This window comes from Danio rerio, chromosome 1, assembly GCF_052040795.2.
Source record: "Danio rerio strain M-AB ecotype USA chromosome 1, GRCz13ab, whole genome shotgun sequence".
NCBI lineage: Eukaryota > Metazoa > Chordata > Actinopteri > Cypriniformes > Danionidae > Danio > Danio rerio.
Window position 1 is genome coordinate 16,953,325 of NC_141021.1, and position 18,425 is coordinate 16,971,749.

At 35.5% G+C, this 18,425-nt stretch overlaps 1 protein-coding gene across 2 annotated transcripts in view; it reads right to left on the reverse strand.

Annotated features, from left to right (window-relative positions):
* Window positions 1–3,768: 3,768 nt before the first annotated feature.
* Window positions 3,769–18,425, reverse strand: part of sgcz (sarcoglycan zeta) — a 503,764-nt gene continuing 489,107 nt past the window's right edge. For both annotated transcript variants that reach the window (XM_087237039.1, XM_087237041.1), the window contains exon 9: window positions 3,769–4,509. In XM_087237039.1, the coding sequence (XP_087093165.1) occupies window positions 4,468–4,509 (42 nt within the window). In that variant the 3' untranslated portion in view covers window positions 3,769–4,467. The remainder of the gene's footprint in view (window positions 4,510–18,425) is intronic.

The window sequence follows — 18,425 nt, forward strand, 5'->3', positions numbered from 1 at the left end:
AAGCTGCGCACATTCCCACGTTCAGTTCATTGTTAGTAAATCCAAACGTGAGCGATTCTGAGCGTGAAACCTGGCGTACTCAAAGTTTTTGTACGTACGCAGCGTTGATACATGAGGCCCCTGATCTAAATCCAATAGGGCACTTTTGGGATGCGGTGGAATGGGGAGTTTGCATAGATGTGCAGCCGACAAATCTGCAGCAACTGTGTGATGCTATCATGTCAATATGGAGCAAAATCTCTGAGAAATATTTCCAGTAACTTGTTAAATCTATGCCATGAAGGATTAAGGCAGTTTTGAAGGCAAAAGAAAGTCCAACCCAGTACTAGTCAGATGTATCTAATGAAGTGGCTGGTGAGTGTGTGTTCGTTTTGGAATGATCTGACAAGTACAGAAAGTAATAATACAACACATTCTAAGAATACTTAATAGGGTTAAGTGAAGTCTTTGAGAAAACCATGGGTGAAACTGATGACACAGATTTGCGATAAACCATTACTTAATTAATTTGGGAAAATGAGTGATTTCACTGTATTGAGCTTCACTGTGTAGCACTCTGATTAATCAGCCAGCATTATAATACAGTAAATGCTCTCGGCTGTTGCCTCATTGTGTGTTGTGTGACCTTTTAGGAGCACAGTAATTTTACTCTCAAGGTCCTTTATGGACGTGAATAATACTCATGCCAGGACACGCCAAGTCACGTGGCCACGTAATGATTAATTAGATCTGCGACTGCTGTTATAAGCACTAGCATGTTTATGGCAGCGATGATAAAGGGTTTAAATAACATCCAGTCTATACAGCAGATGCATATCAGGGCTCACAAACAGCTTGAGTTTTCAGTCTCAGTTAGGAAAATAACTCTTCAGGTGGTCACATATTGCTTGAGAAAGTCTGGCACTATGGCTGTACGTTTTCTTTCTATCAAAATGAGGTATTATTGGTAATTCTCTCACCTCATCAAGTGCATGGCTGTATTATTCAAACACTATTGCAATCGAGTCTTCGGAAACAATAAAAAAGACGTACAATAATGGCATTGTCAAAAGTTATTTCCATTGCTGTGCACTTCGAGCTGGTGGTGCATAAATGACAAACCACACTAAAGTTGTTTATGGTAATGCTTTAGAAGATATAGACTACATAATATACAGACATCTGCCTGGAAAGCATCTACATATCAGGTCATTCTCAGATAATAGTGTCATTTTTTTTGTCCATTAATGCTGTCCCATCAATGCCTATTTTTGTGTGATCTGTTAAAACAAAATCACATGACCTTTTCGATATGCATACTGGAAATAATATACAGACGTCTATCTGGAAAGCATCTACATATCTGGTTGTTCTCAAAAAAAAAAAAAAAAAAATAGTGCCATTTTTCGTGATTCCCTCCAATATTTTAATTCAAAAGGTTAATTCTTAAAAAAAGCTCCCACTTCAAACTATAAAGTACCAGAGCTGTAAATAACATGCAGGGATGTATTTCCTCCAATAATTTAGAATAATAGCCTACAAATATGGGTTTAGTACAAAACGATATTTACAATAAAACTCCAAAGCTTTCAACCTCATAAAAGTATATGTGTAATCATGGTGTAGCGAACTAGCTCAAAATGAATTGAAGATTCAGACAGTTGACTTCAATTATGGCTCTTGCTATCCAAAATAAAAGCCTGTTTATTTTTAAGCAGGGTAGCAAGATCGAAGTTTAAGAGATTAGATTCATAAACATGCACAGGCACCTTTCTTTCTACAAAATAAAACTTAAAGAGAAACTAACACCTAACACAAGCACACATTCATACAGAAGAGTGAAGAAAGTAAAATAAGAGTTCCAGAGAGTATAATGATGGAAAAACTTCGGATTTCGTAAGACCAAACCAAGCGAACAAAAACAATCAATTTAACTTTCTCCTTAGGATAACATTTAGTTTACACCAGTTCAGTGGTAGTCTGGAAGTTTTTCTTTTGTGATGCGAAGAACTCCCTCTGTTGAGCATGTGTTTAGCTGGTGGCCAGTTCTTTTGTCCTTGCGAGGCTTGGAGCGGGGTGGAGTCTGTCGTTTCAAGATTTTGAGGTGGCAAGAAAGACTGGTCATGTCGACTTGTGGTTTCGCGGCATACTAAACTTAAGCAGACTCTCGACAGAAAAGAAAAAAAGAAAGGTCTCGAAGATGGGAATGTCTGAGCTGTGCAATTAACCCCTGCTCCCTGGTGTCCTCTGTGGTTCTAGTTCTAGGATCAAGTCTTTCTCTGGGTCTTCTAGAGACTCTATGGTGGCCTTAGGTCACAAGCTTTTATAAGGATGGTTTTGTACCCACTCTCCGAAGATGTTGTTGATCAATGATCAATGAGAAGTTTAACTCTTGGTTTCAAAGTGGGGTAATTTGCATCAGCATTCTTGGTGTAAACTGATGCAGGAATGTTCGAGTTTCTTAAAAATGTTAATATGTTGCACAGGTATTAACGTGAAAAGTAAACAAATGTTCAGTAGACCAAATTAGCTTTGCAGGGACATCAAACATGAACTATATATGATCTTGTTTAATTTTGGTAGAGTTAGCCATTGTTTACAGAGGTATTAAATCATAATATTAATACAGGAGCAAGAGACTTGTTGAGAAACATCTGATTACACAGATAGAGAAAAAAATGTCACATTAAAAGAATCAGTCTTAAGCAAGAAGCTTATACTGTAGATGTTCTCTGTTGGTTCATTTCTGAGCATTCCTTTGGGTCATAATTACCTTGGAAATCTTATTACCACTGACCATCCAGGGTAGGAGAAGTTGAGGTGTATTATTTGTTGAATAAAAGCAGAGTAATTATGTGTCTGATCAGCCACAATTGTTACAACGGCTTTAGCTATTGTATGGAAAATCACTGCGCCATCACATATAGTCAGTATTCCTATGCTTAGTGCCAATAACATGTTTTGCTAATGTGTGTTACAATGATTTGTCTCTATGATGGATTTGAACAATTGCATTTGATGGGTCACACTGGTCATCAACCTCAACTGGTGGCATTTGGAGGTGGAAATCGACAGTTATGACAGAGAATAACTATATTATTACCTGCCACAACTGTCGATTTCCACCTCCACTTGATTATGGACTTTGGCTAAGGGATTTTAAAATAACCAAAGCATTTTTTTCCCCAGATTTTGTACAATATGGTCAGTCTGCTGATTTGTCTATCCTATCTCATCAGGTCTTTTTTTTATGTTCTGTTAAAACAAAATCACATGACTTTTTGATGCGCATACTGGAATCTATTTGGTAAATGTGCTTCAGTTGTAGTTTATACAAATTTATTTTCTCCTTATCTGATAAAAAGTTTATTCTTATCAATCAAAATCTATTCACATTTTCATTTTTATGCCATATTGCAAAATGTGCATACAAACCTAGCTATAGATACAGGTAATTTAATATTTGATGTTATGCATTTCAGTAAAAGTAATATATTCTGGTATTTTGGTATTAAGGGGCATGAATGCTGACATGGGGAAAATAATACAAACAAGCAAATAAATACATAAATACTATCCTCTCAATAAATACATAAATTATAACAAAGCGTAAGTGCCAGCATTTCATACAGTACTAGGTTTGCATAATAAATCAGCATTAAAATGAAATAGCAATTTAGCAAATTTGTGATCAGAAGAAAATCTCCATTCAAGGCCAGAGGGTACTCTCGCACAGAAAAAAAAAAAAAAAAAATACACTCCAAAGAAGAAACCCCAGGAAGTCAAACAGAGGATTTAGCTGTTTTTATTGCTTTAACATGGCTAATAACTACAAAAATACAGAATCACCTCACAGACAGATTTATTTTAGACACTGAACTGAAGTAATGACATTTTTTAAGTTTGGTCTTTTTAATATCACTTTTTTTTTAATGAATTAGATGCAAACTTTATAAACTGCTCTATATCAAAGACCATAGAATGCACAAGAAATGTCACTCGCATAGTCAGTATGGTCAATATGGTAAATGAAAGCCTGCCTATTAGTACAGGAGCCAATCATCAATCGCTATAGACTGACCGAGAAGCTCAGAGTGCTTTTACTAAAACATACATACGTGTGCTTTTACGACAGTTTTGTGGTCAACAAACACACTGGAATCTCAGCAAATATTTTCTTGACAGACATAAGAAATATATACAGATAAAGCTTGAAATCTGTACTTTTAAATGAACCAAGTGCACTTGAAAACATGTGTTTTGGTTTTGTAATATGTATAAAATAAACACGAGGTACAGTCCGTCCTGTCAGACGCATATCGCATGCCAGCAATTACTCAAACGACTTGTAAACAAAGAGTCACTGTCATTACTGGATGAAATTCACTATCAAGACCAAGTTGTGGATTACTTCAGAAGAGCTGCGCGATTTGACGATCATTATCCAGAGGATGATAATGTGTAGAACGGTCATAAAAGAGGTTGGTGTCATGATCTCGTTACTTTTGAGTGCGCATTAGCTCGGGGAACCTGAAAAAAAAAATGCAGATTTTGTTTGTTTTGGATGTTTAGAAAAGAATTTGATGAGACATTCATTAATTCATTTTCTTTTCAGCTTATTCCCATTTATCTGAGGTCGCCACAGGGGAATGAACCGGCAACTTATCAGCATATGTTTTACGAATTGGATTCCCTTCCAGCATAAACCCATCACTGGAAAACACACACTCGTTCACACTCAACGGTTGATTTTAGCATACCAAATTCACCTATACCACAAGTCTCTGAGGGAAACCGGTGCACTCGGAAGAACCCACGCGTACGCAGGGAGAACATGCAAACTCTTTACAGAAATGGCAACTGACCCAGACGAGGCTTAAACCAGCAACCTTCTTGTGGTGAGGTGAACGTGCAACCCACTGCCCCACCGTGTCCACTCTTATGAGACAGTTGATGTTTAATTTTATTGGTGGTTCCAAATATCTAATGCAATCGTAAACTTGACAAAAAGTTTTGCAGAATGTTATGTTTCCCCATTCAGACAGAATACCCGAGCCTACTGCCCGAGAGGTGTTTTAAAGATAACCGTCGAGTGAAATGACTTGACTTTAAGGCACTTTGTCTATTTACAGTTGCAAACGTTTAGAACGTCTGCCAGTTTAGCAACTTTGTAGCTATAGTGACTTTTTAGACTCCTGTAGAGACAAATTGTCAAAAAAGCGACTAGCGACAAATCTAGTGACCTTCATTGCTGTTACTGGATATTTTTATAGACTCTTATGTGTTCATATTGTACCATTCCTACTTCTTTCAATGAGCTGCGAGTAATGCCGTCAGCCCCTCCCCTGCCTCGTACAGGATTCTCTCCCACCTGCAGCCTGAGAGCAGATCACTCTGCCTACCGACGGCACATAATTTAGCATGATTTATGAGGTTTCTTCTTTGATTTAAATAAACAAAAAAATAAAATAAAATAAATAATGATTGTATTGTTATTAATTCTTATTCACAATCAGAGGAATTTTAGTGACAGCTTCGGAACTTGTCTGAGTTTATTAAGTCTGAGAGATTACTGCAAATACACATCTATACTGATTTACTGTATTTAAACAGCAATAAATTTAGTTAAATTGACATGCATACATAAAGTGCAGTGCAATATTTATATACTCGTTTGTTAACCATAGGCTATTAAACAAACAGAAACGGTTGGACATGATGACGTTAGTAATATGCAAATTGACATTTTACGTAATGTAGCAACATTTACTGACTTTTCGGGCAGAGGTTAGTGCCTTTTCATTGAAAATAGTTAGCCACACTGCTGCAAAGACAACAGAAGGTTTTTGCCAAACGAAACAGATGTTGAAATTATATGCAAATTATGTAAAAATCTACACATTTTTCTTTCCACTCCTGTATTTTTAACCACATTTTTGTTAGCCTTTTAATAGAATAAAATTGCACTCAAACTGAATAATTAAAACAGGTTTATATTTTCTGTAGCCTATGTATTTTGGATTATAGATGTTCTTTTTTCTATGGTTCTTGTTAAACGGTCTGTCTGTCTGTTTTACATTGTTAGATTTTAGAATACTTGGGTTGTGTTACTTTCAACAAGGCTTTACTTTTGGTCTTGTAGTACATACTTGACATCACCAATGAACTGTTCAGAAGAACCAGATAATTTGCCATCAAGAACGTTAATCATAAAAACTATATCGCCAACTAAAGAACAATAAACTGAGAAAAATGCTTCTTGATAAAAAGGCAGCTATTTGCTGAAACAAAGGACTATTGAAGAACCATTATTTTTACAACAGTGCAACGTCTGCACCGATTAATTATAGATACTCACAGATGGCTCGTTAATATAATAGGAACCAAAGTACACGAGAACAGAATGGCCCAAAGCATTACAGAGGAAAAGAAAGAGCAAATACATCCCTCTTTAAACACGCACACAGGATGCTTTATATATAGGATGTGCTTTTGGAGCATTGGAGAGATCAGATTATCTACACTCAGCATGTTTCACTGCCTCAGCTGATGCTGGATAGTGATACAGAGGCTTGTATACACCTGTTAAACTGCGAGCCAGTCGATACACAAATAATAGGGATTTGCTTTCACAAAAGAACTAACCTTTGGGGACATGAAAGGAGATTTAACACAAAAGATCAGCTCTCCACAAAACAGATGTATGCGCTTCTATACATTATTCATCCCATTAAAGGTCTCTTTTTTATATCTAACACTGCACCTTATCACTCTGACAACAGCACAGTGTAAGAATGATGCTGCCTGGATTGCAGTGACTGTGATTCTAGATGTTTACAAAGGATTTTGGAGGATTGTGTGAAATACTCAGAACTGGATGTGTGTGTGTGTGGTATTAAATGAGCACCAAAAACCTGAATAGGTTGATTAAAATATTCTGCTACCTAAAAATCATAACTTTTAAGAGCACCTTGACACAGTCAGCATCTTTTCTCAGACAATATTCTTTTCAAATGGAATAGTCCTATATGTGCTTATATTTGACCTTCAAATCTCATTCAGATGCATTCAAATTACTTTATTGAGAACCCATACAGAAACCTTAATGCTATAGATGTTTCCAAATTGGACTAAACTATCTTAAGCATTTGAAAATTCACATTTGGATATGCCTGAAAGTCACTTCTACTCAAAATGAGTCAATATAACAGTGTGTGTGTGTGTGTGTGTGTGTGTGTGTGTGTGTGTGTGTGTGTGTGTGTAAGATCATGTGATGCTGCTTGGTTTGCCAACTCATTCAGTGCTTCAGTTACTCCAATTGACTGAACTGAGTGAAACAGTTCCAACTCAGACCTTGAAAAAACAATAGGTCTGCAATAAGCACATATGCAAACCGAGCACTAATATGAAGGGTTTTCATTCTGTTTCACTTGAGACCTCAGTTTATTGCCAATAGCTGCAGGATTCTTTTTGTTTTAAAGTTTTTTGTTTTTATTTTCTTGGACTCTCGAAATGCTGGTAGGCATTAATTTTTAATTTATAAATCATCAAGGACACATTTCATAGAAAAAAAAAAAAAAGTTTTATTTAATGTTCTACTGAAGAAAAAAGTGAAAACGAGATATCTGTAAGCCTAAAGAGTAACCTATTTTGCTCCTGTGTTGTTGTGTGGATGAAAAATAGGCAAAAATTATAATTATATTTGACAAAATGGAGCAATATAGATGTATTTGAAGATGCATTTCAAAGTTTTAAATGTACATAAACACACAGACAGGACATAAAATCAACCTTTGCATGAACAGATTTTTATAAAGTATTTGTGTCTACATGCAGCAGTCTACATGTGCTTGTTGCCTCATTACAAACGTATGCAACAATTCACAATATACACATTACATTAACAAAAGACACATTTCAGCAAACCTTATTTATAATTTATATACTGCACTCTGGAGGATAAGCATTAAACCATGTCTTTTAAATCTTTAAACATTGTTTTATATGAGCGTATGACCACTTGGCACACTGCATCTGTCTTTGTCGGTTAGCAATGTATAGAAAAGAATGCAAAAATGTGCCATAGTGTGGGGTAATGGGCTTAAGTCTCCCTAGCTCTCCTGTTATCAAAAATTGTACATTGTGTTTATAATAAGCCAATGTAAAACTTATCTCAATCTCATTACACTGTTGGTGCCTTATTTTATGTCAAATCAAATGAACTTTTTGAATCATCTCAACTTACATCAATCAAACTGACTAAAAGTATTAAGGGAAACTTTGATTAACTTTGTTTTTAAACTTTATTTACTGTATAACAAAATTTAGCTGGAACCTCAATAAGTTATTAAAATATGTCAAAGCAACATATATAACATACATAACATATATATATATATATATATATATATATATATATATATATATATATATATATATATATATATATATATACATATATATATATATATATATATATATATATATATATATATATATATATATATGTTAGGGATGCACCGATATGGATTTTTTTGGCCGATACTAATAACCGATAACTCTTCAGATTTGCAAAAAAGCTATAATTTCAAAATCGCAAGGGGATTATATAGACCTATATTTACGATTTCCCGTAAATCAGCATGCAAAAAATAAATTATTTACTTCTCTTTATAGCAAAGTAACATGCAACTTGACTGTTGCATAAAAATAACAGGTTAAATAACAAAATGGGATTTAATCAACAAGCAAGTTAAATATATTTTGAATAAAATTAAAATAAAAGAGCTAAGGAGTAAAACCAGCTCAAATGTCCTTGATTAAAACATGTTACAGTAATTTACATATGTACAAATATGTCATGTCCGAAAAAGCTTTTTTAGAGGTGTTTTGACAGTTCAGAGCCACCGTATAAGCAAACAGCTAAATACAGATAGTATTGCTTTAGAAAATATGGCTTAAACTCATCGTATTTGACATTTTAGATTCCTTTGAACACATGTAGCTGCTGCTTGTCAATCAGACAACACTTCTCTGTTCGTTCTTGCTGTCAATTGTAGGAAAAATGATTGATGAAAAATAATGCTAATATAATGCTAATAAACCGTTTCACTCATCTGCAGGTGCAGAGTTGCCCTCAGAGTCACATTTTGATAAAAAAAAAAACTTATTAGTAACATATAATCATATTAGATTACAAACAACCTTTACGTTTACATGTGTTGTAAAATGTGCGAGTCCTTTAAGGAGTGGGGCTGCAATTTGGTGTTTGTGTGAGTGAAGTGAAGAGGGCGAGAGAGAAAAGAGGAGCGTTTTTTTTCGCAATTAGACTATTTTCAGTGACTTTCCCTCTTTGGTGACTGATTTTGTTGTACCACACCGAGAGTAATAAATAATTTGGAACAAGTTACATGTGTCTTTGTTCATTCACCAGCTGCAATGAAAAAAGAAGGAAGTTAACCCTGAAACCAACATTATTTGGCCCTGGAGTAAGAAGTTAATCTCCCCTGCTATCTCTAACACAACAAAGAAACAGAACAGAAAAGGTTTACACATGTAATATTTTTCCTGAGGCGGTTTAAAGCAAAATACACAATGACACTTAATCTGAAAAAAGTGTTGCATGCAGAACTGTTGCAAACTATTTATTTGTGTTGAATTTAAACAAACAAATTAAGTTTAATAATGTTCAACCTAATTTGTTTGTTTAAATTCAACACAAATAAATTGTTTACAACCACTTAATGTGAAAAATTGAGTAAATCCAAGGAATCATCTTTGAATTATTTTTTTCTGTGTATCTACAAAGATAAGGAACATGGTTACTTACTGAGTTATTAACGTACAGCATTACCACATGAAGGAAGGACAAACTATGAAGGAATAAACAATGTGGGGAGAGTTGAACATGTTCCGCCTATGTATGCGTGAGGCAGGCAGTTCTGTACAATGTATGTACAAATTACAAATTACAAATTATGTAATTTATCGGCTTAAAGACATCAGATCGATAACGATAATCTTAAAAATAGCATTTATCGGCCGAGAACGATATGGCCGCCGATATATTGTGCACCTCTTATATATATATATATATATATATATATATATATATATATATATATATATATATATATATATATACATTATATCCATACATATTTATATATGTATGTTTTAGAAAAGATATCTATACAATAAATAGTGAGAAGCATAGCCCTAGGCTGCAAATTTTAAGCAAATATAAGAATGAAGTTCTCTAGCCTTATTAGAGCCCTATTGAATTGCTTTGGGGTTAAAATAACCTTCAATTTCTAAATCCTTTATTTTTATTTAGAATATGAAACAAAAAAAAAATCTGTATGCCTGTATGTTGTCTTGACTTTTGTCATTGCATTTTTTGGAAGAATTGTGGCCAATCAACTCATTAACAATCATAAAGTCCTGGTGCTGCAGGAGTTAGGAGGTTTGCTAAAGGTGTGCAGCTGTTGTGCAGTGAGGGGTTTGCATCTTTAATAAACTAAGACAGTTTGCGTTTTATATTAAACGGTTCCTTAAAATTCACGTCTCGCTTTCAGTTTCAGGGCTTAAGCGCGTTTTGCACTCACATACAAGCGTATCACGCCAAAACCCAAGTAAACCGCGCTCAAGCACACCTCTTTCAACCGGGCCAGGGCCGGCCAAGTGAAACGTGCCTGAGCCTGATTCAGAGCACTCAAACTTCTCAAACGATTCGGGAAACGGGCCTGTGCACGGTTCGAATAGCATAGTGTGAGTACACCCTAACAGCCTGTTTTGTTCTGATTTTCCTATTTTTCATCAAGATTTTACACTCACTGGATTTACACGAAAATGAGCAAACAATGATGTTTGCGACTCATGGTAAGTCATTTCTCTTATTATTCAGCTATGCCTACACTCTCAGAAATAAAGTTACAAAAGTTGTCACTGGGTTCAGGAGTGTTGCTGGCCGGTACAGGCCCTATGACAACACTTTTTTTTGTAGCGGAGGGATTACAGACGAAAGGGTCAGTTTTTTCAAAATGTACACTTTTGTACTTTACAGCTGCACATTAGTATACCAGAACATTGTAATAGACTTTTGTAATTTTAAGGTTCTCTTATCTACTTTTAAGGTACTATGAGGAACAGATTTGTACTTTTTCAGATAATAATAGGTACCAAAAAAGAAACTTTTGAAAAGGTACCACCCCAGTGACAGATTTTGTATGCTTATTTCTTTTAGAGTGTGGGTATATTCAGATTTTCAGTATATGTCACATTTGACTTTATTATATTATATATTTGGCACATTAGATTTAATTAAATCTAATTTTTTATAAATCTTTTTGTTTACGATGCCCTTAACAGTGAAACTAATTGCGCAACATCAGCTAGATTCCAGACTACAAGCTTTCAGATTTTAAATTTAACCAGGGTTTGAAAGCACCCCAGCTGAAGAAAGTCTGTTGACATAAATGACATAATCACAAGAGAAATTCTGCAGCATCACTGCTGTTGACACCTGTTTGATCACAGGCCGTGCAAATGCGGCACAATACCTCCTACTGACTAAGCTCAAAATCTTTTTTTCCTCTGTCTTTTATCTAGGATGATAGAAGTTCCGGATGGGATCGCTGTTCCCGCTGCAGGAAAAACTGATATCTATTTTCATCGGTGTACAAAAGCCCCTGAGGAACACAGGTCTGTTCTTGGTGGACTCACTTGAGTAGAAGGGTGAAAGCAAACCATCGTTTTTATCCTCTTTTTTTCCTCCCGAGACACTCATTCTATCTGTCAATCTTTCTGACTGTGCATTTCACGAGAAAAATGAGACTTCTGAAGTCTGAGCCTGCATATGACTGTCAAAGCACACACACACACACACACACACACACACACACACACACACACACACACACACACACACACACACATATACACACGTTAAAGCATTGATCAAAGGTGAAAAATCTTGACATGAAATACACTTTAATGTGCCCTTGATCCCTGAAGCAAATCTGTCCAAGAAAGACAGATTTCATGGGAGAAAATCTTTTTCCCAAAGAAAGTACAGGTTAAAATGGAGGTTTTGAATATTATCATTATTTATAATATAGTATAGGGTCTGCAATCCAATTGTACAAGCAACACATCAAGTGTGACTTTTTTCAGTCATCCAATCATGCAGTGTGTAATGCAGATTTTTGTAACTGTAAAAGGTCTGCATGCAACAAAGTACTTGGAAAATAAAATACTCTCATAAAATTCTGAATAGCTGACATGAGTTGACAGAAATTCAAGCTTCACCTTTATAACTGATTTATGTAGATCTGTAGCATATTTGCATAATGCCAGAGGCCTGCTCCATGAAAAAAATTAAACAAACAGTGAAAGTTTCGGGTTGACATCCAACCAGGTTAAATGATTATACAATGCTAGATATTATCTTTCTTTGTTAACACGGGGTTACTCGGGGTAACTCTGGACTCCTGCAGCTGAAAGTGTGATGTGCTGCAAACAGCCAATCACACGATACATGAGAGCGTCAGTTTGATGCATTTCTCTCTGCTACTTAAGACATGCTCTGTCCCTCTAGGGGTGTATGGGTTAGTTTAGTAAAAGATTTATGCACTTTTTTTTGTAATCTTCAAAATAAAAGCCACTATCAAACACCCTGCTGCTGCTGCTGCCAGGGCCGCATTAACAAAAGGGCTAGGTAAGGCTGAATCCACAGGGCAAATGAAAAGAGGGGGCCCTTGATTGACTGAAGAATTAATTTGTGTCAGGACATGGGTAACGCCTCTTTGCATTGTGCTTTCGAATGCTGATAATGTGAAGAATTCCTTAATTTAACAACAAGTGACGTCGCTAAACTATGACTCGTAGTTGTCGTAGCCCTGTTGAAAAAAAGTGATGTAAGCAGAACTGTTGCAATTGTGTTGAATTTAAACAAACTAATTAAGTTTAATAATGTTCAACTTAATTTGTTTGTTTACAACCAATTAACGTAAAAAAGTAAATCCAAGGAATCATCTTTGAATATTTTTTTTCAGTGTGTGTCTTACCAGATGTCCCATTTTTCCTAGGAAAGTGTCTATACTCAGGACAGTTTCTTATTCTGGCTCTACTGTTAGACTGGTCCAGTCAAACGTAGGCTAACCAAGTCCGTTATAAAACAAACAATATATATATATATATATATATATATATATATATATATATATATATATATATATATATAGTATCCATTATTAACTTGAAGTAAAAGAAGCCAGAATAGTCTAAATCATGCTGTAGGTCTATAATGGAGTCATATCTAAATCGCAGTCTTGGCTGTGCACCTGCGCAATCCTTCCCTTAAATAATATAACCAAGACAGTGTGCAATCAAATTAAATGTAGTTATTGTCTCTAAATAATCAAAATGTCCATTGTTGAGCAGCAGCTATTGTAAGAAATTACATGGTTTTTGCAAACTTTTTATGAATGTTCACTGCCCCTTTTATAAAAATGACAGAAATAACCCAGAGCAATTAAATATTGGTGCTGGCTTTCATCAGACAATATATCTGAGGTGAAAAAAGATGCTTAACCATCAGTAGTTGATTGATATTTTAAAATTTGAAGTTATTGGTATGTAATTACTTTTGTATGCTTGTTCACCTACTATAGTAATATAGAAAAAAAATCTAATCTAAATATTATCAAATCTATGTGTGTGCAGTGTGGATGGCAGCATCAACAGCCTGAGGTATCAAGACATTTGTGCTGCCCATTATATTTCAAACCCCCAGAGAGGGCAAATTCTTCAGCAGGACAGCACTCCTTTTCATACTTGAGCCTCCTGAAAGCACAGAAGGTGAAGGTGCTCCAGGATTGGCCAGCCCAGTCACCAGACATGAATATTATTGAGCATGTCTGGGGTAAGATGGAGGAGAAGGCATTGAAGATGAATCCAACAAATATTGATGAACTCTGGGAGTCCGCTTTCTTTGCCATTCCAGATTACTTTATCAATAAGTTGTTTGAATCACTGCAGAGATGTATAGATGCAGTCCTCCAAGCTCATGTGAGTCATACTCAATATTAACTCTTTTCCCACTGCACCATGACTTTATAATCTATACTGTACATAATTTCTTTTAAGTGACAAGACTTTTGTCTAAGCAAAGTCACACACCACTGTCCTAATTAAATAATTAAAAATCATGATCAAAAGGCATGATCATTTTTTTATTTTGGTAAAATAGGCATAATGTAGAGGTTTTCACCTTTCATATAAACCACTTCTAAAGCCAAACCATCAACTAGAATTATCATTTGCTGTTTCTAAAACTGGGATATGTGACAAGACTTTTGTAAGGTAGGTACACTTTTCTGTTGTATAGGTGGACATTTTGTACCTTTAAGGTTCATTTTTATATCTTTAATTTACTATAAGGTACACATTCGTACTTTTTAGATATTAATATGTACCTTTAAGGACCTTTTAAGAGCAAAAATGTAGCTTTTGAAAAGGTACCGTCCAAGTGACATTTTTAGTACCTTTATTTCTGAGAGGGTATGCAAAAGTTCATGTGCAAATACTATACATACAAATGCGATCATGCTGTTTTTTTCTGATATGTGGCAATCTTCCATTACTTTGTCCCCAGTGGCTGGAATACATAATGTGCTATATGTTTGTGACTGATGATATGGCTCTTCTGTGTGGAAAAAAAAACAACACAAAAAACTATCATGCATCATTAGCCTAATCCTAAAAGCATTAAAACTATGTTGCATTCAACGATTCAATGACTACCACTAAATCTTTAATAAAAGATCTGTAATGTTATATAAAAACAGCAATGCATCAATTTTTCAAAACATTGCGTGTCTCTGTGTGTGTGTGTGTGTGTGTGTGTGTGTGTTTGTGTGTGTGTGTGTCAACATTAATCATTAACTTCAGCATATGGTTGATGTTGATCCAAACCAAGTCCCTATACATGCACACACGCACACACACACACACACACACACGCACACACACACACACACACACACACACACACACACACACACACGCGCACACACACACGCACACACACATGCACGCGCGCACACACACACAAGTAGTATAATCAGTAAATTTAAACAATGGACAACAGGCAACATTAATGGAAGCACGCATTAGTATGCACACAGACTTTTGCCGAACAAAGAAAGCAGAGCTTCACCGCAGAATATTTAAATAGTGAAAGATTCCTTGTACAGGCCTGTAACCCTAATCCTTAATGGAATAAAACATCAAAGAGAAATAATAAACTATGGCCTATTTACACCATGAGGGTAAATAAATTCACAGCGAACACGATTTTAATGTCAACATCAAATCAAACCATTTGCGGATATTCAAAATAATACCCCTCTTACCCTTCTATCTATAAATCTTTTTTGTATATGTAACAATCACATTAGAAAAATACATGTTATAGGTATTTCTGCTTAATCTGCCCTATAGAACTAACGCTTTTTCAGTAATCGGATATTTACACACACAATCTACAGTAATAGATTAGAAGGTAGACAGGTTGATTTGTTTAAAGAGGTTTGATTTGCTAGCTTGAGCAGTTATGGAGAGCTACTTTGGAGTGTATAATTATGGGTAAACAGTTTCATATAAACAAACTTTTAAATAAACAAAATAAATTTTGAGATCTTTAAAGTCACTGTGATTCCTCACATACATAGCATACATTAGAAAAAGCTGCAGTAATTTTTTATTTCGATGGTTTATTTGAGTGTTAGTAGACTGTCTGCTTAATATCTACTGATACTGCTTCTTCAACCGACATAAGAAACTTTGCAAGTACATGTCAACTTACATTAACCCTAACAGTCTACTTATAATCTAATGAGAATTACTTTGCATGTAGATGCAATGTAACTTAGGGTGCTTTCACACCTGTGAATCGATTCAGTTGTTCCGAAACAGAGATTATAAATGTTACATTGTTGCTCTTTGCTCTTTGAGCGGTTCGCTTTCACATTGCAAAGTTTCTAAACGGACCAAAATAGCTAAAACAAGTCACGTGCGAGTAAACTCTCCTCACATTGGTCAGAGTTTATTTTGCAGCGTCCCGCTAAGCTGTCAGGAGAGGTGGTGGTTTGATGGTGATTGACAGGGTGCGCGCGTGCGATGTGTCTGAGGAGAGATGCGGTGGGGAGGGGTGAGAAGGGTATGCGACGATGCCTATTTGAGGACTGGGAGGGAGACGCGAGATTACCGGGAGATCATCACTCGTTTGCGGGCATCCGGAGGCTTCCCGCCATACTCATAATTCTCTCTTCATATAGCCGTAAGCCTATTACATATCCATAAAACACTGTGATATAACCGCGCTCGGATCGGATCGCTTTCTCACTGCAATCTAACCGCTCCAGGGTTCGTTTCAATCGAGCCGAGACCACCTCATTCAAGCCATCTCGGAGCGATTACTTTGGCGCGGAACAGAGCGCGATTGCCCTGTTCACATATGCCAATCGAACCGCGCTAACTGGGCAATCGAGACACGTTCCGAAACAAAAGAGTAGGTGTGAAAGCACCTTTAAACCCAACAAAAAGATCATCAAAATTAAGTGTGATCAAAGCTGCTGATACATTAGCAAACAGTTTAGTTACTAAAGATGGCTACTAAAATTAATAGCTATTATAAAGAAATATAATCAAGATATGAAAATTCATTGATCTTTTCTTTACTGTATAATTTAAACCAGGGGTCACCAATCTCCGTCCTGGAGGGCCGGTGTCCCTGCAGGGTTTAGCTCCAACTTGCCTCAACACACCTGCCTGGGTGTTTTAAGTATAACTAGTAAGACCTTGATTAGCTTGTTCAGGTGTGTTTGATTAGAGTTGGATCTAAAATCTGCAGGACACCTGCCCTCCAGGAACAAGTTTGGTGACCCCTGCTTTAAACATTCAGATTAAAGAGCAGCAAATTAATCTCTCATTTAGATTTTTCGTTTGATTACATTAGCTACTGATTACATTAAATAATGTAAAGTTGTCACTTTAAAACGTACAGATCTATAATGAAAGTTTTCAATTGCTTTCCTAACTTTTATGCTTATTTAAGATAAAACTTGTTGTGTTTAAAAGAAAACCAACCAAGATCGACAGGTTTAGATCCACTTTCAAATCCACTTCAAATCGTGTGTACAGAATCTGTTTGGGAAACAGTGTCTATTTATCAGTATGGAGCACATCCAACAGTCACGCACCGATACATGAACTGACTGCTTTGAGGATTGTATAGGAGGGGCAATGGCACCTGTAATGGAAAGGAAGGGAATCCTGCCATTTTTATATTTATTTCAAATAGTTTTCATGCCTAAATAAAATGAAAGCACAAAACAGATTCACAAATGTGAGCAAGAGGCGTTCCCTGGTAGTTTTGCGGTATGTTGCGTATAGGGAGGATCGGCTCTTTAATGTTTATTGCCAACCTTCATAGAGAGATAAAAAATATAATTATACCTTCCCGGGATTGTAAAGGGTTAAAATTGCAAAATACAGGTGAATCCCGGAGAAAACGGGAGGGTTGACAAGTAAATGTCAGATTTGTTAAAATTGCAGCACGCATAGAAAATGCACAGTTTAGATTAAAATGGGAGGAAATGTTACAACTCACGCCACACCCACATTTTCAAAGGGGTGAGATGTAATGTTTTATTAAGTTTCTTTTAAATTGAAGATTTTTATACAGTACAGTTTTCATAGAAAAAAAAAGTTTAAATAAAAAAGTGGATTTATTTATGTATTATTGACTCACTATAATGTTGGATGTTGTAATATTTTGGTTATTGCAGTTATTGAACAAAACGGGCTGCAAACAACATGTGTTGACATAAAACCTTTTCTTTTTGAAAACTTTCTTTCTGAAAGTCTATTAGTAAAAGTATTTTTTATTTATTTATTTCCTTTACCTGGGAAAAATATCTGATAAAACCAATAAGCCATGGGGTTACATGCCTTGAACCCTTTTATTTCAATGTTTTTTTATTTTATTTTTTTAATGGTGTTTTACATTTAAATCTTTTTAAATGTGAAAACCTTGACAGTCCAAATCTTTAACCATAAAGTTATCTATCCTCCTTTCTGTGAGCATGGTGAATTCAGGTGAAATAGGGACAGTTTAATTACTGAGATTAATGTAAAAATGTGACCCTATTAATTTAAATTTTACAGTTTAACCTCCAAGCAGAGGTGTATACAGGGTATACTGTAGTTAATCCGATTACATATGATCTGCTATTGATCCACAGTTTAACTGCAATGATTTGTAACTTTACAAATTAAAAATTTGCAAGTGGTTTTGAAGCACTCACATGGACAAAAGTTGCAAAAGATAACTCAATCTGCTTCTCACGTAGTACAAAGAGCATGAAAATACTTCTCTTTTG